The 23,939-nt window shown below is 39.4% G+C and overlaps 2 protein-coding genes across 2 annotated transcripts; both read left to right on the forward strand.

Moving 5' to 3' along the window:
- The first annotated feature begins 2,130 nt into the window (after positions 1 to 2,130).
- Positions 2,131 to 2,999, forward strand: LOC114728398 (uncharacterized). The gene has a single exon (XM_028915305.1). It carries the CDS (start codon positions 2,251 to 2,253, stop codon positions 2,806 to 2,808), a length of 558 nt encoding a protein of 185 aa, XP_028771138.1. The 5' UTR covers positions 2,131 to 2,250; the 3' UTR covers positions 2,809 to 2,999.
- A 5,202-nt stretch (positions 3,000 to 8,201) lies between these two features.
- On the forward strand, positions 8,202 to 13,592 carry LOC114728397 (probable beta-D-xylosidase 2). The gene is made up of 7 exons (XM_028915304.1): positions 8,202 to 8,657; positions 9,937 to 10,215; positions 11,138 to 11,307; positions 11,414 to 11,511; positions 11,621 to 11,971; positions 12,053 to 12,466; positions 12,560 to 13,592. Exons 1-7 carry the CDS (start codon positions 8,247 to 8,249, stop codon positions 13,162 to 13,164), a joined length of 2,328 nt encoding a protein of 775 aa, XP_028771137.1. The 5' UTR covers positions 8,202 to 8,246; the 3' UTR covers positions 13,165 to 13,592.
- The last annotated feature ends 10,347 nt before the right edge of the window (positions 13,593 to 23,939 follow it).

Consider the following 23,939-nt stretch of genomic DNA (forward strand, 5'->3'; position numbering starts at 1 on the left):
AGTCACGGCCGGCGGCCGCAAGTTGGCGGTGGGTGGGATCTTCTTCGAGTGGTAAAACCGCACGAGGCTGTTTTTTTTTTTTTTTGGACACTACACCTGGGAGCTAAAGAGGCCAAGTCTTTTTCGGCCCTGCTCACGCGACCTTCGCGAGCGGCCATCGTGGGCTCCACTGGCGTATTCAAGAGCGGAGATAAAACGGTTACGCTCTGGAGATCATGATCGCAGAACCCGCCACGTCATCACCCCGCTGGACAAGGAGCTTCTGCGCTGGTCCCAGCTAGCAGGGTTCATTCCACGGCATCGGAGTTTGAAACAGGGATTGAAAAACCACGACATTCCGACCGGACGAAAACGAAGGCGAGCGAATATTCAGCATCGAAGCGGGAAACATAACCTTAACTATAAATTCATTATGCTTTTCAATTTTCCAATTGAACTTCCCCGCATATTGTCCATTGGGCCAAATAATGGGCCGGCAATTCGAGTTCTATCTGGGAGAAAGCACTCACAGGCCCTGTAAACAGAAACAAGACGCACCTACTGGCCTAAAATGTTTCATGAAGCTCAGCTTCTGACCCACAAATGTTTTCTCCGGCCCAAAAGGAAGTCCGCCAACCAATTCCGCACAACAATAGTCTTTTTTTCCCGCAAAAATAGAGTCGCATTTTAAATTTAAGCAATAACCTAGTTTGACTTTTCTTTGGCCGCTCAACTTAAATTGGCTTGAATAGCGTCGTTATATAAATTCTTAAGTTTGAAGGACCGCAATTTAAAAAATTAATTTTGTTTTTTAAACACAAATCATAAATTCGTGATATTAAATTTGACAGTGTGACTCAGTACAATCTCTGGAAATTTATTCCTGCCAAATAAATTATCTACGATTTTTTGTTAATCATCATTAGTTAGGTTAATGACATTATTTTTTCGCCCTTTTTGTCTCTTTTCTTCTGTAACACGGGAGTCGACGTAATTTTTCTATCCTTTTTTGTCGTTTTTTAATGTCGCTTAAATACTTCCATCAACCAGAAGGGTAACACCCATTTCAATTTCGAGGAAAGAGGCGAGTAGTTTTCAGGATCTAACAAACACAAATAGACAAGACTACTTCTTATCTGATATTTTGCTGATTTAGAGAGTGACATTAGACATTATTATTCGACAAAACCGTACGTTACTCAAACCGTATGCTATTTCCCAACTACCGTCATAATATCGTATGTTTCAAGAAAAGATATGCTTCTAAATCAATAAACTCCTCGTAAATCTTGCTATATGTTAAGATATGGGTATGAATAAAGAACGCCATGTGCTCGGAGCGAAGGCAGGCCGAGGCCGTATATAAATCTGTTCACTCTTCACGAGTAGGGTCGTTCATTCATTGTACACGTGATTTAATAATGACGTGCAATACAGGGAACCCTCTGCTGCGAAATGACTGAAATCTAGTATTTTTCCTCTCCAAAATTTTGAGAAAGTTATCAAAGACACGAGATCGTGAGGTTTAAATAGCGACAAAATGCCCAAACCTCACTTAATTCGATCACTTCTAACGAAAATTTCACTAGATCAGTGATCGAATCGCGAATTGGGTAATCCTAATGCAGGTGTAGTTGGGTGGTTGCTTCAATTAGGTAAAAGTAGAGAATAGGCTCTTAAAAGGTTAATTAGCTCTTGATCTCTTGGATCAACTCACCTTCTAAACATTACAATATACTACATCCGATCCTAATTATAAGAGCTAGTTGATTAATTTGAGGAGATTAAGAAAAAAAGTTAAGTTAGTTATTTGTAATAAATAGGTGTTGTCTTTCCTAAAATATCCTTACTAATCAAGTATATTGTTTAAAGCTACCATTGTCAGAAAAACTATCTTAAAAAAAATATATAAATATGAGATACAAAATATATTGGGATTTTATATTTAGCATCAAAATAAAAATCAAACAAGGTCTTATATTGAAAACCGGAGGTAGTATTTAAATTAAACATGGCAGGATAATATGAATAGTCCCACGGGCAGGTCAAAGACTGAATTTTTATAGGTACCATGTGCCCCATTACACCCGTCACAGGATGGAGCGGTTTAACAAACGCAGATTCCTGCCTGTTACCTACATTCTCACTTGTTGCCCAACATAACGCCCACGCTTTTCTCTTCTCTCATAAAACTTAGTTTCAGTTCTCCTCCGTTACACGGCCCTCCCTCTCCTTCTACCCTGTTCCTCCACAATTCCCTTGAACCCTGTCATGGGAAACCGAATCTCATTTGGTGGCCCAGATGGGAAAGGAAAAATCGTTCACTGGGATGGGTCTGTGGAGGAATTCGAGAAACCAGTGACCGTGGCGGAGCTGATGCTGGAGCATCCGCAGCAGGTGGTGGTGGAGTTCCGTTCTGCTCTGAACCAAAACAGGCCACTTCCTTTGTCTGCTGATAAGAAGCTTGAGAGGAACAACACTTATCTAATGCTTCCGCTGAGACGTGGGAAGCCTGTTAGATTGAACAGCGAAGAAAGTCGACGCATTCTCTTAATGGTTGACTCTGCTCTGAAATCCAAGTCTCTCTTGTTTTCTTCTTCGAGGTTTCTTTCTCGGCTTGCTCGGGTGTGTCGCGACAGACCAGTTGGGGAAGGGGTGTTGAAGAAAACACAAGAGAGGTACGTATGTTCTGAGACTTTGCCTGAAATTACAGAAAGCACTCCTGAGTATCTGAGCAGACAGGTTTCTGGAAAAGAGTGGAAACCAAGCCTGGACACCATTGACGAGAAGAATATTCAGAGGAAACTGTCAGGCTGCCTGTTTCCCTAGGAGTTTATATCTTCATGTTTAATGTTGCATAAGGTCTTTGTTCCATATATATATCGACCTTTTTGAAGGGCTGCAGAAACAATGACTTTCTGGTTCTGGTTCTGCTATTTCGTTGCGATTAATCTCAGCAACATCGACAAATTTAGAAATACGTGTCTTTGATGTCAGTTGTGTTGGCAGTCAGCTCATTAGATGTCTGGCTAAAATGGAGGATTCAACATGCAAACGGAAATTGAATTTATTTATTACTATCTGAATAGATAGAGGCAAAACAATATTTAGAGACATTCTAGATCATCATAATATCAAAATATGAAAATCTTGTTTTGGTCCTAAAAATATAGTGTTAAAGTTCAAATCCTGATGGCACAGAAGCTTCTCGCTTCATATTGCTCGGTACAAAACGTGAGCACATAAAGACATGATCAGGAAATAAGAGAAGAACCCAAAAAGGGCCTCCTTGAGATTATTTGAAGACGATCTGGGGGCACATCTCAGTGAATGGAGTGAAATGAAAGCAAAGGTAGGTGCGTCCGGGAGCAACGTGTTCCGCGGGGGCATCTTCAAAATTCTGTTGGAGTTGAACGTCCCTTCATTCTCTCCTTCATCAACGCCAGTAATTACTCTGCCATTTTATGAACCCAAACCCCACATTGATAACCACTTCGATACAATTGACGTATCCTCTTCAGTTTACTATAATTTGTTATGAAACAGTAGTAGTAATAATAATAATAATAATATATTATTATTATTATTAATTAAAGGCAGTCTCTTGATTTCTTCCTCTGGTGAATATAACAAAACAGTAACACGATTTTTTTTTTTTTGGTTTGCCTCAGCTGTTATTGCGTTAATAATAACGTGATGGCATCAGTGACGGATCTAGAAAACATGGGAAATAAAAGGCCCAAATTTTATAAACAAATCTGCAGAGCTTGTCCCGCTTGTATCCGTCAGTAGATGGTCTCGCGGAATTGCCTTCCCTCGCATGCATACGCTGAGCGAGGGGATACAAATCAGTTGGCAATGGCGAGATGTGACGCAAGTAAAAATTAAGTTGAAACTATCTTATGTAAAAAATATATACTTGTCTGGTTTTAAATATAAAACTCTTATATTAGTATATATAAAATATTATATTTAAGACCAAAAGAGTATATATTTATGTATATATGTAAAAACAGAATAATATGGGTTTTTTAAAAGTTCTGTCAAGGAAGATCTATTTTTAGTAGGGCCAATAAACGAGTTGAGCCCATTAAACTGGCCTGTTTAAATAAACAGCCGCACTCATGATTTGAAGCCTCCATAAATAAATGAGATTTAAAAGACTAGTTCTATAGAGCCTCGAAATTAAACGGGCCAGTTGGCCAGCCAACAAATTTTTTTTTTAAGAAATTCAATTTTTTTAATGTGAACTTAGTGCTTGTTTAGTTTTTTTTTATCTACCTTTCATTTAGTTTGTTTATTCAATGGACTTTATTGTAGTGTGATGGATGTTTATATATTTGTAACTTAATTTTATTCATATTTATATCTTTTATTAGTAATTTTATTGTTTTATTTTTTTATTTCAATAAAATATATAATAAACATAAAAAAATTATATTTGTAGTTAAATGGGCCAAAAGCCAACGGGCTAGTCTTGAGTAGGTCACCTCACGGGCCAGGCCTGAGAAAATCACTTATTTCTAAGACTCAGGTTTAGACCAGCTGGCCTGTTTATACTCAACCCATGACGGGCTGGCCCATTTCCCAATACTAAGTTTTAGTGATCACTGAGTGCTAGCCCAACCCCAACGACAGGAAGTGCCTGTACGCTGGCTGAGCCACTTGCTATGAAGTCTCAACAGGAGTGGGCCGAACAGGCGCATGTCTTGGGAATTTGCAATTATTCAAAATTAGGAAATGGTGGAGGAAAATATCAGCAACCAACGACGGAGGTAAAATCCCTCAATACTCATGGTACTTTTAGGGACTATGTAAGGAGCTTGTCCTTGTTTTTTGGGCCAACATTATAACCTTCATATTACTGGGAAATTGGAAAGGACGATTCAAGGATGAGCATGCAAACGCAATATCCCTCTCCCACCATACCCCACAGCTTGATGTCTTCATTCCAGCCTCACGAAGGAAGGCCCATGTCTGTGATGGTTCATGCCTCACGGCCACGTCAGGTTAGGTACAAATTTTTTCACATCAACCACTCAGCAAATGTTATAATTCTTATTATTAACATCATCAGAGATCATAATTTGTCGTTCGCCTAATTATTTTTCCCGAGCCACCATCACTGCCTTCTTCTCCTCGTTTTCAGACTGATATAATTACAGAATTAAAGGAAGAATTTCCAGCCCTGTTATCATTCCAGCCTCACCATCAGAAATCATGGAACTAAAATTCCCAATCAATGACCAAATGATAGAAAAGGCCAGCAGAACAGGAATAGAAAGCAAGAACGGACGGGGATGGCGAGGATTTCCTGTAGGACCCGCCTTCGCCATGAGATGCCAACATGCGTTGGGTCGTACCGTGATTTTCAGCATGGCCCAGCAACAACATTCCATCCAAACAGATAAGCTCAAAGGTAGAACTTAGAAGCACCTGATTCCTTAGAGGGCCATCTGCTAACGGAAGACTGCCCTGGCTTCTGAAGAGAGCGGTGTGTTACTTGCAAGTACTTCTACTTAATAGTTAGAGAATTAAAATTGATATTCTTAAATTATTGACTTTCATAGTGAAATAAGTCCATGAAGATTCAGCATGGCGTGTCAAAGGTCGTCGATGACGCAGAAAGGAAGAGAGAGCCTAGTGGATGTTTTGTGACGCAATGTAGTACGGCTTTGGACCGGTGCGCCTCAGACAACTCAGACATTAGAGTCCAAGCTCTTGATGAAGTTTCTTATCTCAGGCTTTTAATGCCTCCCATTGGTCACATCTCCAAGTAAACTCCAGCTGTATATTACCGTTCACAGTCATGGTCATCAAGTTGCGTATTAAATGATGTACAAAATAGTTCACTACAGGATCAAACGTAGTCCACAAGCATGAAATCTTGTTTTCCTCGGGCTATATTCCTAAATATCACTTGCGCTTTGTAAACTGTTATTAATTAGCAACTAGTTACTGATGTATCTAAAGCTATCTGAGCTTACCTACATTTGATTAATTGAATCCTGCAAGGCCGCACTGAAGCTATCTTTATGCTCTAATAATTATTTTATTACTTTCCTGTTTCATGGGTCACCGTGCAAATTAGAACTCTTGGGAACGTACAGCGTGCCAAATCTCTGTGGAGGAGATTCTGGGTCATCTAGTGAAACAGAGCAACTTGTGCCAACTAACACGGATGCAGTGAACCGCAGGCGGTCCATCACTAGGATTTCGAGGATGCAAAATATTAAATTATGTGTCGCAGACCACCCCAGCCAAAAGAAAACACTGTTAGGTCCTGGAGAGACCAGTACAACCTCCCCAGTCGTCTATCGCATAGCTAGTAATGGGACAGAGTTATTCTTCATATTGAACAATAAACATTTAGTGGAAAGAAATGTGAGGTTTAAAGCAAGATAAAGAACGATTATAGATAAGCAACAGGGTAAGGTTCAGGGAAAAATGGTAGACAAAACTTCTGCAACACATTTTTTTTTCTGGGCCTGAAAACTTCTGCAACACATTGCGGTCATCTTCCCTAGACACACTAACAAAGTTTTAATTAATGTTCTTTTGGCAGAAACACTCAACGCAAGTGGATGATTTCTTCTCCTCTGTTCACCCATCACCACACGTGCAGGGTAATTATAAAAATGGATTAATGGAAATCCAAATACCATCCTCAAATCTGTCTTAAAAAATTAAATAAAACCCCCCTCGGTCTTCGATATTATCCATCCAGTTGCAACAGGGCTCCATGGTGGGCCCTCCATCACGTCTTAGGAAGGAAACTAATGAGTTAAAAAGAACCCATTTTCATACCAGAACAATTTAATATTATCAAAGTTGGTCTTATTAGTTATCACATACCCTCCTCTGTGTTACCTTTCTCTGCAAGTTGATCGACAATAACAGAACATAAAAATAATAATACAGTGCGGCTGTCTCCATTTTGTTTTTTTAAAGGCAAAGACTTCTCTTTTGTTTCTTTTTTCGATGCCATCATGTGGTACGGTGTTATCTTCATGACATGATATGCATAAGCCGGACCATGGCAATGAGTTTAGAGCCGGGGGTCTGCTTCTGTCTCCATCTCCCTGACCTTACTTGTGGAAGAAGCTCTCCGCTCTCTCAATTAATAAGATTTCTAACAATATATCTACGAATCCGACGATGCTCTCGCGACTTAGCGCTTAATATGTTGCTTTCTGTTTGTTCTAACACCCAATTCCATTTTGACGACTGGGTGAATTTGTTTATTAACTTGGGAATAATGTGTGATTTACGCAGCCTACTTTCGGTTTTCGTCCATTGTACACTAAGTTCTTTTCTCCAAACTGAACAACTTAAACTGGAATGGTTGGACCCAAACGACATTAATACAGGTGACTAACATAACAACTTTTTGACTCGAACTAATCAAACATTGAAGAGTTCACCCTGCTTTGAATTCGTATCTTTTCCTTGCGGATTTTAGGCATGTAGGTGGTACCTCCATCCTCAATTGGTAAATCATTGACTGACATAATATCCTAATCAGTAAATCTGCATGATTAATTACTCCAAAGGAGAGAATAAAATGATTACGCAGAGGCCATTAGCGTTAGGTGATTAGCGCGGTCGTCTCTAAGAGTCGTAAACCAGGGCCAAATATCTCATCGAAGTTTGGGCCACCTCATCATTTTCTTGTTCAAGAAAAGTTTGTGCTTGCCAGAGATGAGAAATGAGAAATGAGAGCCAGAGCCAAGAAAGTCAATCGGATGCATCTAACACCACCCATTCATTCTAGTAATCAATTATTAATGCTGCGTAATACGTAGGGCCAGCAGTAACCCCGGAACAGGATCGCCCATAGCCATCCATATTTTGGATCAGCGTGAGCCTACAACCCCATCCCTATGTAGTATCCATACATATATGCCTATGACACTGGCCTTAGTCTCATGCAAAAGCTATATAATTATGGTTCGAAAGCGGCAGGTCGATTCCCGTAACGATCTGTTGATGTCACTTGATCCTGTTTTGTTAGCCACCAATCACCAACTCTTATTAAAGTCTCACCAGCCAGCTTGTGCTGATTACTTTCTTATTGTTTACAGTTCCTTCTTCAGTGAAAAAAAAAAAAAAAGAATAAAAAGGAAAAAGAAAATGAAAAGGAAGTATGTACATCATGCACGATATGGACATGGATATCATTAATTCTCTATATATGTATAACGCTCCCCCTCCCTGCCTTCACTCGCACACTTATCCTCTCATCTTCCTCTCTCTATTTCTCACAAATGGCTTTGTCAGCATCGCCGTCGCTGCTTATAATGTGCTTGGTGGTGATACTGGTGGGTGTAACGGTGCAGGGGAGCGAGGCGGCGGAGCCTCTGGCCTGCGATCCCAGAGACGGCAACACCAAGAATTTGCCGTTCTGCAGGGTGTCGTTGCCCACAGGGGAGAGGGTGAGGGACCTGATCGGGAGATTGACGCTTGAAGAGAAGGTGAAGTTGCTGGGTGACAATGCGGCGGCGATTCCACGGCTTGGGATCAAAGGCTACGAGTGGTGGTCGGAGGCGCTTCACGGGGTTTCCAATGTGGGTCGCGGAACAAGGTTCGCTCCTCCATTCCCTGCCGCCACTAGCTTCCCCCAAGTCATCACCACCGCTGCTTCTTTCAACGCTTCCTTGTGGGAGGCGATCGGACGGGTCAGTTTTTTATTGTCTTCTTCTCCTCTTCTTTTTTGGTTACGCCCTGCATCTTCCACTTCGTGCTCATTGCCAATTAGTACCAACAGGTACTTTAGTTCCTTTGGTTTTTTTTGGGTTCCCTTTTTATGAAGCTCGACGGAACAGTTGATGAAAACAGGGCACATTTCGAGTGGGAAACTGCATAGGATAGGACGAATCTTGCGCCCTATCAAAATTTACAAAAAGGAAAAAAAGGGAGACATCACAAGACAATTATTGATCCTATCCGATGATTTGATTAATTATTATTAATTTTTCTCCCCTGTATTTTTTATAGGGCCGTTTTGAATGTCATTTTCACAAAACTTGTTTTTTTTTTAAATTATCTCCTACATTAATTACATTTTTACCCTTAACTAGCTCCACATGAAAGAGACTATGAGAGCGGGTCCAGTAATTCTCAAGGCAGTTTCGGCAAAATGATAGAAGTTGTTGATAAATTTAATATAACTAATTAAAACAACTAGAATTTTTAATTGACATAAAATTGTTAAAAAAAAAAATCTTATATTTACATTTGAATAGGGTAAAATTTAGGGGGGTGAGGAGGAGGCTATGAATTTTAAGAGCAAATTACTCCCTCCAATTCATAAATAAAACGTTTGTTAGAATAAAATTTAAGTCCTATATATAAAATGTTGTCAAAATAATTAATATAATTCATTTACTTTTGTTTTCATTAAATATAAGGGGGGGAGAGAGAAAATGTTAAAAGCGTAACATTAAAGATAATTTAATTATTTTTAGAGGTAAAAAAAACTATATATTTTAATGACTAAATTACCATATGCAAAAAAAGGTTGATCAGTTTTTTATATAATGAAGCATGGAGAGTATTTTGCAGGATTTTGAATTTCGTAACTTATGACCCCAAAAAGAGAAGAAAGAATATTGTAGCTAATAATAACAAACGAGGGAGTGGGCTTTCCTCGTGTTTTGGGACCCGGCGCTGGAGGAGGGGAGGGAATGGCCAGCATTTTGAAGGCAAACCGATAATTGCTTTTAATGTTCAAGTTGCATATGGCGGGTGCCGTGCAACATTGATTGGCCTGTTTTTCTAAGCAACTTGCAGATCGTGCGTGTCAGAGAGTCGCACCTTACGAAGTTTGTGAACTCTGAGGGCATTACAGAGACGGATCGTGTTCATAATTATATTTAATGGCGTTACTATAATTTGATTTAATTAATATAGTAAATGTCAACCAAAGTCTAACACATGCGGTGGTGTTGTCCGCAGGCTGTCTCGGACGAAGCAAGGGCAATGTATAACGGAGGAATAGCTGGGCTCACATTCTGGAGCCCAAACGTGAACATTTTCAGGGACCCACGGTGGGGCCGGGGACAAGAGACTCCCGGTGAAGACCCCGTCCTAGCCGGTGCATATGCCGCCAGTTACGTCAAGGGCCTCCAGGGAAACGACGGTAACCGGTTGAAGGTCGCTGCTTGCTGTAAGCACTTTACGGCCTATGACCTCGATAATTGGAACGGGGTGGATCGCTTCCATTTTAATGCACAGGTAGGCACAGCTGTTTTCGTTTCTAGTTAGCTAGGACTGGGGGCAAATGCATAAATCTTGTATTCCACTTTCTTCTATGAATATTTTATTACTGAAAAAAGAGTTTGATGATAAGAAAGACAAAAACAAGCGGGCAAAATCAGTTTTCCCGTCGATTGCTTTAATCGGTGATTTATGGCATTGGTTTGAATTAGAATGTGATTAAAGAGGGTGGGAATCTTCTGATAGGGCGGGACCACTTAGGCTTGTCGGTATGTGTTGTTATCCCGTATCCGCTGCCTTTATTATGTTGGTTATCTGTGATATGTGTTCATTTTTTTAAAATTATCCTCGTGTATTCAATTATTAATAGAGGTATTTAAAAAAATATAAAAAAAAGTAAATTAAATTTTATATTTAAGATTAAATACAAGTTTTTAGTTAATTCTTATGTTGAAGAAAGAGAGTAGCATTACCATGTTGGTTGGTATTAGTTCTGGTTCATTGTCCATCTGGCACAGGACTCTCGTAGGCCCAAAACCACTTTCAAAACGTGTCTCTGAGTCCTTTTCTTTTCATTTACTGCTTTATCCAAGTGGGTCTTTCAGTATTTTGAAAGGATAAGGAATGACTCGGATGAGTTTACATCGAATAGACGCCTTCCCTTTTTCGTGCTGAGGGGGAGGTTATTAATAGAAGGAACTATCACCAAGAGTGAGTCTTGTGAGATGCAATTTACGATGATAAAGCCGCGGTGCATTATTATATTTTTAATGATGAAAAGATATGTTAACAAGAAGCGAAGCTAGTGTGGATAGTATGGGGGAAGTTATGATGATGTCGGGGATAGGGTGCTTTTCTTGGAGCAAGTTGGGGGGAATCCTAGTGAAAACAAGCAGGAAAAGGGAAGAACTGACGAGGAAAGTGAATTTGATGGGCGCAGGTGAGCAAGCAGGACATAGAGGATACGTTCGACGTGCCGTTTAGAATGTGTGTGAAGGATGGCAGAGTGGCCAGCGTCATGTGCTCTTACAATCAAGTCAATGGTGTCCCCACCTGCGCCGACCCGAACCTCCTCAAGAAAACTGTTCGGGCGCAATGGCGTCTTGATGGGTCCGCCACCTAAACTACAACCATATCCACTCTTTTTCAACATTAATAACTGTTAACCTTTTGACATTTTTTTCCCTTTGCTGTGGCATACATATTACATATGCAGATACATCGTATCAGATTGCGACTCTGTTGGAGTGCTCTATGCTAGCCAGCATTACGCTTCATCACCAGAAAAAGCTGCTGCTGCGGCCATCAAAGCCGGTTAGTCAACTATATTCCATTTCCCAGGGAATAATCAATCTAACTAAATTAAAACAATCAAGGTAAAACATTGCAAGATTCAATTCTAGAGAATGCAAGTCTGTTTCAGGACTGGATTTGGATTGCGGGCCTTTCTTGGGGATGCACACGCAAGATGCGGTGAGGAAAGGATTGTTGAGGGAAGCGGACGTGGACGGTGCTCTGGCGAATACCCTTACCGTCCAAATGAGACTGGGCATGTTTGATGGAGAGCCGTCTGCTCAGCCATACGGGAAGCTGGGTCCCGCAGACGTGTGCTCCAAGGCTCACCAAGACCTCGCCCACGAAGCCGCCGTTCAAGGAATCGTTCTCCTCAAGAACTCCGGCCCTTCTCTGCCCCTCTCTCCCCGTCGTCACCGCACTGTCGCCGTCATCGGCCCTAATTCTGATGCCTCTGTTGCCATGATTGGTAATTATGCCGGTAAGCCCAACTAGCTCTTCCGGCTTTCATGAACTCAAATGATAAACCAACAATAACTTACGAATCGAGCGGTATCGTCAGGTGTTGCCTGTGGATACACGACTCCTTTACAAGGAATAGGGAGATATGCCAAGGCAATTCACCAAGCAGGCTGTGCCAATGCGGCTTGCGCCGATGACAAACTATTTGGAGCGGCGATAAAGGCGGCCCGTCATGCTGATGCCACGATTCTTGTAATGGGCCTGGACCAATCCCTTGAGGCCGAAAATAGGGACAGGCCCAATTTGCTTATGCCTGGGCGTCAACAAGATCTTATTACCAAGGTGGCGGCCGCCTCCAAGGGCCCAACTATATTGGTATTGATGTCTGGTGGGCCTCTGGACATAACTTTTGCAAAGAACGATCCACGAGTGGCAGGCATCTTGTGGGCCGGTTATCCTGGCCAAGCCGGTGGGGCCGCCATCGCAGATATCTTGTTCGGAGCAGCCAACCCAGGTTAGTTTAATTGTTTGCCTCACTGCCTACTTATAAACAAATCCATGCGGCCGAACGCTTCAACTAAAGATGAAGTGTATGTAACATTTGCAGGAGGGAAGCTGCCTCTGACATGGTATCCACAAGAATATGTCACAAAGTTGCCAATGACAGATATGAGAATGCGAGCAAGCCAACCCACAGGGTACCCGGGAAGAACCTATCGATTCTATCAGGGTCCGGCAGTATACCGATTTGGGCACGGATTAGGCTACAGCCAGTTCGTGCACACGCTGGCAAGTGCGCCGACGTTGGTGTCGGTTCCGGTGGACGGGCACCGCAGGGTCAACACCACAGACATCTCAAACAAGGCCATCAGGGTGACGCATGCGCGATGTGGAAAGCTGTCCATGACCCTTCACGTAGATGTTAAGAATACGGGCTCCAAGGATGGCACTCACACGCTGCTAGTGTTCTCGGCCCCACCTTCTGGGGGTCACTGGGCCCCACGCAAGCAACTGGTGGCTTTTCAGAAGGTGCATGTCCCAGCCAGGGCTCAACAACGAGTCCAAGTTAATATTCACGTTTGCAAACTCCTCAGCGTTGTTGATAAATCTGGGATTCGAAGAATTCCGTTGGGCCAACACAGTCTTCACGTTGGGGATCTGAGGCACTCCGTGTCACTTCAAGCTCAATCCCTTGGGATTATCAAGAGCTGACCTGTTAGTTTAATTCCCCAGCGATTGCATGATTGGTATAAAATAAATACTTCTAGTATGGTAATGGACATTTTATAAGGGATTTTAGTTCTCTGGAATCCTCAATTGAAAGCGCAAGCTATGTGGATATGGCAGGATGGATTGGTGCTTTAGGAGGAGTGAGTAAGGAAATCCACTCTTCTCATTTTTAAATTTCTACTTGATTAGTTCATAATTCTTTTGTGTGTATTACAAATGTGAGAAAGTAGTTGCAATCCCTTCAATGTCATCCCTTTCCCCAGACAAGTAATGAAGACCGGATGCTTCCTGTTCCCAATCTGCACACAGATGTCTTTCTTTATGACTCCGTGCCGTAATCATGCATGCCGTGCTTCTCAATGTCTAGGCTCAGATCAATCCGAAGAGCGAGCTCCAGCAACCCTTTTTTTTTTTAAAAAAAAATTTGCTCGGCTTCGGCCCTAGTCTTCTTGTTGTTGGGCCTATATATGGGGCTAACACATTCCCATGACTTGACTACTCCAGCCTTTTTCAGGACCCAAACTAAAAACAATGTACTTCACCCCAAAGACCAAAGATGGGAACCCGATTATTAGTGTGATGTCGTGGAGCCGTCAGCCTAGGCATAGGTAATTCCTCAAATGTGTTAATGGAATGTGATCAAATATGTGAGGATAGCCGTTGAAAGTTGTAAAATACATAAACACGAAGGCGTCTCAATAATTGTCAATAAACCAACACATATGCGCATGATTAGCTTGAAATAGTTAAATACAATAAGCGTTTTGTTTCTGCGGGCGACAATGCGAACTCAAACTGCTGCATATAGATCCCGGAAGAGTCGTCCACAATGCCACGACCCACAAGTATGTATTTGGTTGCATCTTGACTTGTTGCCATTTCGTCAAAATGCCCAATAATACCAAATATCATATCTTCACTGGTCAACCCCCCGGATCCAATCTGTTCGACGTGGCTGTGTTTCCAATTTAAAAGAGGGAAGTAATTTTATAGAGAAAATCCTAAGGCTCTTTCAGTGAGATGATCTGTTTGCAAATAGAATAGCACCATTCACACACACCAAACGTTATGTGTGTTACATACACAACATGCAACATATTATTGATCTCATTTGAATTCGTAGACTTTTATTAAATTGGAGTACAGATCAATCTATATGTGTAAACACTCCCCGTGAGTCTGATCTTCACAAGTGTCGACATTTTCGCATTTATGAGTTATGGACTCGTGGTCCTCTGTTTTGCTGCATAATGCAGGGAACACCATTATGGTAGTGTCTGCAAAAGATGAGCTTAATACGTATTTTAATCATGCCTTGAAGTGTCATAAATCTGAAACCTCAAAAGGGGCCAAAGAGGAGTGGTACATTCTTTATTGCACGATAAAAATTTAAAAACATCTATGGAGCAAACTCATTTTTCACTCTCACAAGGCATTGGTAATTTTTTCCCCACAGATCTGAGAAACCATGAAATATTCTTGTCAATGCGGAGACAGGTCTGATAAATCAGGAGTCATTTATATAGCCGTGAAATGTAAAATGGAAGAAACTAGAAATAGGATAATTGGGAAACCAGGGAAACTAGAATAATTAACCGGGCATGTGAGGATATAATTTGGTTAAATAAATAGTTTTGTTTAGGGGTTGGCCTCCGTATAGGTGAAGAACGCAGGCAATGATGAATCATGTGACATGTGATTCAACCAACTTATAACACTGAAGCTGCCATGTGCTTCGCCAACAAAATCAAACCCATCTCTCCCATATTATTAATTGATAATTCAGCTGCAAACCACGACTTCACCATTCCATTCTAGCAGCCCTATCCGCCCAGACCTATCATTGTGAATATTCAATTCCCAAATAACTAATTTTGCTGAAGAAGGATAGGGAAGCTGTGGGGTGCACATATTATTCTACTCTTTTTTCTTGGATTGGGAAAATATTCTCAATGGAAGCAAAGTGCAAATTAAAGTGGATGAATCATGGGTCAGAATGTTTAGTTAAATAGATATTAATCCAAAATGATGCTTGGCTTTGAGTTCAAGTTTCTCTTTTGAACTTTTTGCTTCAAGGGTGCCCTCAATCGGGGAATAACTTTTCCATAAACAAAAGGAATAAACAGAGCATGGAGCTAAGCAAACTGCGGGAAAAGACCTTTTCTTTTCCCCTTCCACTATTACTCAGAGCATAAAACTTTAGCAAAGGCTGACTTACTATTGGGATGGGCTCAATAAAACAAATCACTGACCAAAGAAATATATTAAAAAAAAATAATTCTGAGATCTGTTTGTGCAGTTCACGGGACATGAGCCCTATTGAGGCATCTATTTCTCATCATCTCCTTATCCATTCCAAGTAGATTGTACTGCAATATTTATTGCTTATAAATGATATGAATACAGTTTCTCAATAAATTTTATAATACTATATGAAGATGTGTAAATGACTGGGTCACTCCTGTGCCCTTTCCTCCATGGGATCCGTCAGACTGTTGGCTTTTGATAGTTCAGCTTCATGAGCAGGCCGTATGAAAGAACCAGAGCACTTTTTAATGAAATGTCCTGTACTGCTATTTACAGGATAAGCATAAGGGTGAAATGAAACTTATGAATAAATACTGAACAACAAGGTACAGCTTTTAAATGGGTGGCTCTTGTGCCGGTGAACGAATGAGACTGTGAATGATGAATGATGATGAGAGAGTAGAGAGAGGCAGAGGTAAATTATGCGTAGTGGTCCAAAATGTTGAATAGCTCTTCGTGGGAAAGAGATGAATCATTGGGGAATTGTCAATGGCACGGCACAGAATCACCGTCCTGTCATCCTTTCATTTTCGGATATTTTGATTAGCCATGTAATAGGTTGTACTTTTATTTGAGACCAACTAATTATTCATATTCATTCACTTCTGTGGGCTGTGGTTTACATTTTTTTGTTTTAAACGCGTCCAATTAATGCTGTATTTGGCCAAGTCGTCGCCTTTGCTTTTCTTTGTTGTTGAAAGCCCTTTTCAGACTTAAGTTCGCCGCTATTCCCACCACTTGTTTTTTATTTTATTCTTTAATTCTCTTCAAAATATCAATTTCATTTGCTGTCCTGTTGTTTTCACTCAGTTCATTCATTTCCTTTTACTTTCCACCGTACTTAATGCAATTAATCTATTTTAACATCTCAGTATTGGATGCCTCGCGTGAGGTTGATGGAGTAGCCAGCAATGTCATCATTAGTACTATGTTGTCAAAATCTCACAATAATGGGTTATCCGCCAACAGAACAACGAGGTTTGTTTCCTTAATCCTTTTTTTTTTTTTTACATTGAATCATGCAACACAAGACCCACTAAACTGATCAATAATTTAATTTAATCTAATCTGTCTCTCTTTCTTTATTCATGCCGTGCCAAATGTCAGGCTACAGAACACAATTGGTAGTTGACCCCTCCCCCACGGGTCACCCCAACCAGGGGAGAAAAATAATAACGAAGCAGCAGCATGAATGTGCTCCAATTTTTTGAGCTTGGAATCACGCTTTATATTTTATATACATAAAACGGATCAAGTCTGAGAAAGAGTGTTTATTAACTGGCAGTCCAGAGAATGACTGGGCAGGAAACGTATGATTGGAATTAAAAAATTGGAGAAATAATAATACATCATCATGAAACGCAAATGACCTCAACTAAGAGCTGTTTGTGGCATGTCTGAAAATTTGAATTTGATGATGAGCTGCATTATTGGGAAACTTTTTGGAGGAGATGATGATAAGCAGAAGGCAGAGAGACGAGGGGGCATTGGCCTGAAGGAGTTGGACCTGGTTGGCCATTTCGAGCTAACAAGAAAGGCGCACATGGCTCTACATCTATCCCCACGTGAAACTTCATCCCAACACACATGCATCCCACATTAACCCTACCTTTCCTGGGCTTTCCCATATATAAAGAACAGTGAAGCTGTGAAATTATTAGAAACATAAATGTAGAAAACTACTAAGTAAGTGAATTTTATTGATGTTCGGAACAAAACTCATGCAGCAGCTAGCTCTAGTCTTATTCGCAAAAGAATGTTATGGCCTTTCGCGTCTCACTTACTTTTGCCTCCTTCCATGCAAACATGTCTTTGAGAGTTGAAACTTTTCTCTGTTTTCAATACCACCTCTCACCCTTAATATAAAAATTCGTTTGACTTTTGTTCTAATCCTAAATATAAGATCAAAATTCACTTTGTCTCTCATATTTATCCCCTCCTTTTTTTAAGATAGTCTTTATAATAATGATAGTTCTAGTTAATACACTTAATTAGCAACAATATTTTAAGAAAAACAACACATATTTATTAACAAATCAGTGATTTAATTAGTTTTTTTAATCTATTTAAAATAGTCAACTAACTCTTATATTAAGGATTGGTACAGTACTACTTAATTACATTACGCTTTCTTTTACTTCTGTAATAACCGTACACTTTCCCAAGATAGCAGGATTGCAAAGGCTGGCTGATGATTCCTTCGTTAATTACCACTGCTGTTATTATATAGGGTACGTGAAAGGATCTCTCGTTGCGCGCGTAGGCAAAGGCCAACCTGGAAAAGTGGGAACTCAACTCAGAGCATCCTAAGCTTCCAACTATACATATGCGTCTTAACTTAACGCTCAAATATTCTCTGCCGCGTTATATGCAATAATTAAGTTGTTCAGTTTTTATGCTTTGTATATTTTCTGATTAACAAGCTAAAGAAAAGGAATGCTTGGTGACTAATTATTGATTAAAATTTCTCTAATGCAGCCATATGCTTTTGTTTATTGGGCAGTTATGTTTGCATGCAATAACAATATGCTCAGAGAGAGATTCTATTTTCAAGCCTTTATTAAATGGTTATTTGGTTAGTTAATTAGTTTGTTGGTTGATTATCTATGCGAGTACTATACTGCTATAATACAGTCATATAATACTGCATATCTAACGATCGAATAATGGACCATTATTCCTTCTTTTTTATTTTTAAATTTCTACCCAACTGTCCGTATAAGGTATAAATACGAGTTCTTTAATTTTATGAAAGAAATCATTTATTTACTTTAATCGTGTTAACATTTATTACATTTGGATTTTTTTTTAAATAATTAAGAAATTATATTCACGTTAGATTCCCAGACTAATCAATCAATTTCATCATAGTAAGTAAGTCTTCGTCAAAGTTTAAAATTTGATACTCATATGGTCTTTAATATAATACCTAATTGTTAAGTTGATTTTGGTTCTAAATGTAAAATCTATTTATCATATTTATCAATTTTTTCTAAATTACTCCTATAAATACTACATCAACTATAATCAAGTAGGAGAAGGAGAGGAAGAGGGATATTAAGAAAGATAATTATAATGTTCTAGAAGAAACATGTCATATTTTTTATAATTAACTAACTTAACTTAACTAACTTTCTCAATTCAATCAAATTAATTGAATAGGTATTAAGTATTTAGTTTATAAAATGATGACTACATCGTTCCTGTGAATTATTAGCAGTTTAGCACCCCTTTGCACTGATTAATAAGTCCAACTTCCAAGCATTATTCGCACCAAAGGAAGCAGAAAAAAATCTACCCAGTAGCATCATAGCTTTTATACATCGCATAGACGAAGCTCCAATTATTCGGTTGGCTTCTGTTTTAGGCCAACCTTATCACGCCACGTGTGAGACCCTGCTGCGAGGCAACTGGAATGGATGGCGTGAGTACGTGGAACGTGAGACAAATATCTTAGTTACGAAGGATTCATATAACGAAGAAAAATGTTTATCAATCGAGTCCTGACCAGATTAGAGTAGTGACGAGTTTAGGACTATAAGATAATTAAGGAAATCAAATCTTGGATGCGTGAATCAGTGGGAGATTCATGAGGTGGAAGGCAACTCAAAAGCTATATATATTCAATTTAAAAACGAGAGTCAATGCAGTCATTTGATTTGCGTATAAATTCATCAGAATTTGCATTTAAATGTACCTTCTTTAATAAAAATGGAAGAACCAATTACTTTTGAGCTCATATCTGGACCAAAGTTATCCTACACAAGATCGTCGTTACAGCCAGAGCGTAAGTGTAACACCATAATTTTTGTTTTTTTTTCCTTTTTTTTTTTTCAAGCGCGGGATGGTAAAAGGTATTAATCATTGGAGAAAAGAGGGATCGTTATCAACATAAAATGGAAAGGAATGTAACGGCGGAGAAGTGGAGGTCACATGGGAGATGACGAAGAAGGCCCCTTGACTTCTCAATTCACACAAGACTGTCCACTATAGGCTTCCACCCTCCTCGGTCGCCGGAACCCCGGCATGAATCATACACTCTGGAACCTTGTGGGCCATCCCCTGCCTTTTCTTCTCTCTTATTCTTGTACAGATATCCTCCCAACAATTCTCAGCTAATCCCACAATATCACTTCATCTCTACTCTAACCCAATAAAATCATTTCAATTCAATAAATTAAATGTTACGTGGCTGTTTGGGTCAACTTAACTCTTATAAAACCCCCAATATTTAATTATGAAGATGGACAATAATTAAAGGAAATAAGAGGAATCGACCAAAGAAAACAATAAAAGAAAAAAAGAAAAGAGGAGGGAAATGCGGGGTGTGAATTAATTGAGAGAGATGGATGGATATGTGCGAAGGGATGATGAGGGACCTTGCATGTGGATAAATAAGAGGAGAAGGAGAATGAGGACAACAGAAAGGGTAGATGAAGGAGTAAAGGGGAGAAAGAAGGGGCTCGTTATGGCTGCACGCAGCCTCTGGTGTCCAATGATAAGGGCCTAACTCCTAACTCTCTGAGCCGATAGGAAAGCCTTCTGAAACCCCTATCATTTTGCATGACAGGTCATCTCCTTTGTACATGGAAGCCGCAGCACTCCATCTCCATTCCCCATGTGTTGTTTCCCTCCTTTAATTTGTTGTCCTTTAGTCATTTACCATATGAAAATGGATCATGCAGAAAAATCGTCCCTGTTGCGGTAATGGGAGTGCATATTTTTCCATATGTGCACGCTAACCTACTCAATTTAAACACAGGCCCTACCCAACAAATTACAAGCGTACGTGTCTCTATATATGTGTGTACGTGCTGCCTCTTGGTGTCTCTCCCCAAGGGAGGAAAATAAGAAGGGTCGGCTGGGCTCAAAATCATGCACTTAACGCTTATTTGGAGCTGTTTATGATGAATATTTGTAAGCACATTTATGTAAGTTGAGATAAAATTCTCCTCATTTGCTAGCCTCATATTTGTGATTGGTTCACGTGTGAAGATGCATTAAATACCATATTTTGGTATTAATATCACACAACATGAATGAACATCAACAAATAGAGTTGAGAGGAAAACAAAACTAATAGGAAACATAAATGTGTGGCCAGAAAGCTGGAGTGGTGTGATGTGTGCCTGAGAATGAGGGGAAGGGGACCCAGGGGCATACAACCTGAGCTGTACCAGCGTAAACAAGGTAGGATCCATGTTCGTGATAGGAGCAGAGCCTTTTGTATGTAGACCCAACCCCAATCTTGCAGCAGAAGCAGCCACGCAAATATTCTGGCCACGTCCCTCTTCGTCCTCTCCAACTTAAAAAAAAAAAAAAACAAAGAAAGAAAACAAGGCAAAGTTAAAGATGGGGCGATCATTTCATTTATAGATAATTGTCAATTCTATTCTCTCTCGAATCGTGTTTCTTGTGCCCTTAAGCTTGCCTCTAACTCAAACTTGCGGGGCCAGGCTTTCCATGTGACAAACATGGTCTGTTCCTTAATTAACCAGGAATGCGCGTCACCCTTATTTTTATATATACATCCTTCACTAACTAACTTTGTTTAATGGACCCAACTTGTAAAAATGGTCTTCTTTATGCAGCCGCAGCTTCAAAACCCCCAGACGTCATTGAATGGTCAGAGTCTTGCACTAGCCAGCTCTTTGGTTTCATTTCATCACAATAGTAAAATAATACTACCTCCGGTTCTTAATATAAGATCTTATTTGACTTTTATTTTGGTCCTAAATATAAGATTTCAATCCACTTTGTCTTTCATATTTATGCATTTTTTTTCAAGGTAGTCCTTTTAATAATTATAGTTTTAGCCAATATAGTTGATTAGTAAGGATATTTTGGGAAAGACAACACATATTTATTACAAATAACTAACTTAACTTCTTTCCTTAATTTCCTCAAATCAGTCAACTGGGTCTTATAATTAAGACCGGAGATAATATAATGAATGTGACAAGACGCCTAACAATTGACAATTATTTCTCCTGTCTAAAACGTGGTTTCTTCCCTGGCTAGTGCTTCGCCTCGAGCATATATTACTGTTAACTTGTCACGCGCAGTTTAATCTTGAGCTTAAGTCAACAATTTACTGTTAGCTTCGCCTCGTGCTAGCCAACAGTTTAATCGTGAGCTTAAGTCAAAACTTCCCGTGAGTCGCCCCCTGCAATGATTATTATTAATATGGCGAACTTGGTTTTCAAATACCTTCAACAGTGGCCAACCCAAAAAAATAATTTAAAAAATTGCAAAATTGACATTCAGAAAAATCAAAATAAGAAAGGACACGTGGATGGAGATTCCATGGGGTGACGTGGCAGCATTCCAAATCAAGGGGATCCTGATGCGGTTGGGCAATTCCAACAAGGCCGTCATTTTCCAGAGAGGGGAAATTAAAGCTTTTCCATCTGAAAGAGCAGTTCATTAACCAATAATGTGGACGGAAATAAATATTTTGGATCCTTCGCACTAACAGTTAGCTTCCTAAAATTGAACTCAGAGTGGGAATAATCTGTAAGATCAGACTTAAAGTATAAGACAGGACTTATACTTTATAACTGTTAATTTTACAAAACATCAATATTCTCATTTTGTTTTTAATGACTTCGACGCCTCTCATTTTCCGAATTCCAGACTGGAAAATAAGCAGCCGGGGCTAAAATATTTTAAAATATTTCTTCGGGTGGTCAATAAAATAGTAAATTGATGTTTGAATTGATTACAAGCACCAATAAAAGTTGTCATATCAAAAGACGGTACGAGACCAATAACGACAACCAGAGATTTCGGAGGAGGGTAGAAACGAAGTGGCAAAGATGGCAAAAAGAAAAAAGCAACGACGTGGCAAAAACCATGAGAAGGAGAGACACAATGAGGGAGAAATTGTGGGAGCCGTGACAAAACAAAGAAGCACATACGGAGAACAACATCGTTCAAGTTTGTTACAAAATACTATACTATTGGCATTTTCCTCTTCCACTCTGCTGTTACTAACTTGTGAGTTGCTCTCGTCATCAAGCGTTTTCTGCCCACTAGGCTTTGTGGATTTTGTACGCTGCGAGTTTGTGACGGATCTTCTAAAAATTTTAACAGGATTTATTTTCACTTCAAAACTTACCACGTGGCTACCTGGACAAACTTTTCTGGCGCATCTCTCGTAGTAGTTTTTTTCCCCCAATAAAAAGTGAATTCATTACTGCACAACAAAATAAAGTACGCCTTATTATAGACTGGTTCTTTCATTCGGCTTCATCTATTTGTTGAAAAAGCGGTGGCTGATCAATGTCATGTTATGAGAAAACATAGCTTAATGATCCGAAATTCTAAGTTTTACATAAGTAATAATTAATGATGTTCCTAACCGGTAATATAAGATCTGTTTAACTAATTTAAAATAATTTTAAAAACTAAATAAATTATTTAATTATAACATGTATTGATACATGTACATCATTAGATTATATATCAATCTTTTTCACAAGTCAAACAAACCAGTTTTAAAAAAAATTATATTTTAAAATAATTTATTTGACTTGATTGATCTCCCAAGATCAGTCAAGTAGATGTTATATTAAGTACTAGAGGTGGTAGACTCTTTTTGAATCCTGGTAAACTTGACTTGTTTATTTATTTGATTTGATTGTGATAACATAGACACTGCAGCTCGTGTGGTGACGAATATGATAAAAATAGTTTTTCTTCCCCATTTATTCCAATTCACATGTTGGCATGGCCTGATCCAATATGGCTGGAACGCATAGTTATCTTATGCCAATTCAACTCACAATTATATCCTAACTGAAACTAAGTATTTCTTTTAATTTTTTTTAAGTGTGAGGTCGCAAGTTTTGAACTCTCAGTGAAGAGTATGATGAACGTTTGGATTACGGAAGAGAACAATTAACAAGCCGAGGGCCTTCTTAAAAATGATAACCTGATCCGGAGGGTAAACGCGCCTGGACAAACCTGACATTGTAATTAGATGTGTTCGAGTCTAATCGGTTAGTGAATATAATTATGTCATCAATAACATTAAGGATTCGGTGGGATTGCACGTCACTTCAATTATGCCAGTCAAATTTGCTATTCTCACCCGCCTAAAATTTGTCGAATTTAATAAATGATTGGAAATTCCATGATTTCATTTTTAGTCATATACTGGTGATCGATTCTAGCTAGGTACCAAATGTTCTGCTCATTTTAGCAGGAATTTTTTTAAAAAATAAATTGCGAGAGTCTTTTTTTCCTCTGTTGGTAAACCCGAGGACTCGTGATTGGTCACCGGTTATCGTCTATAAAGTGGTTATCACCGGCTGCAATCAGTCACATTATTTCTGCCATTTTTTTATAACTATAGTTTCGTTGGCAATAGGTCATTTTACTATTCAGAGAAAAAGAAAATTTTTTACTTAAAAAAAGGGAAAATTTCTCGTCTTGCCATGGATACA

The sequence above is a fragment of the Neltuma alba genome, unplaced genomic scaffold (genome assembly GCF_004799145.2).
Source record: "Neltuma alba isolate B1F8T4 unplaced genomic scaffold, ASM479914v2 tig00012535_pilon, whole genome shotgun sequence".
Lineage (NCBI taxonomy): Eukaryota > Viridiplantae > Streptophyta > Magnoliopsida > Fabales > Fabaceae > Neltuma > Neltuma alba.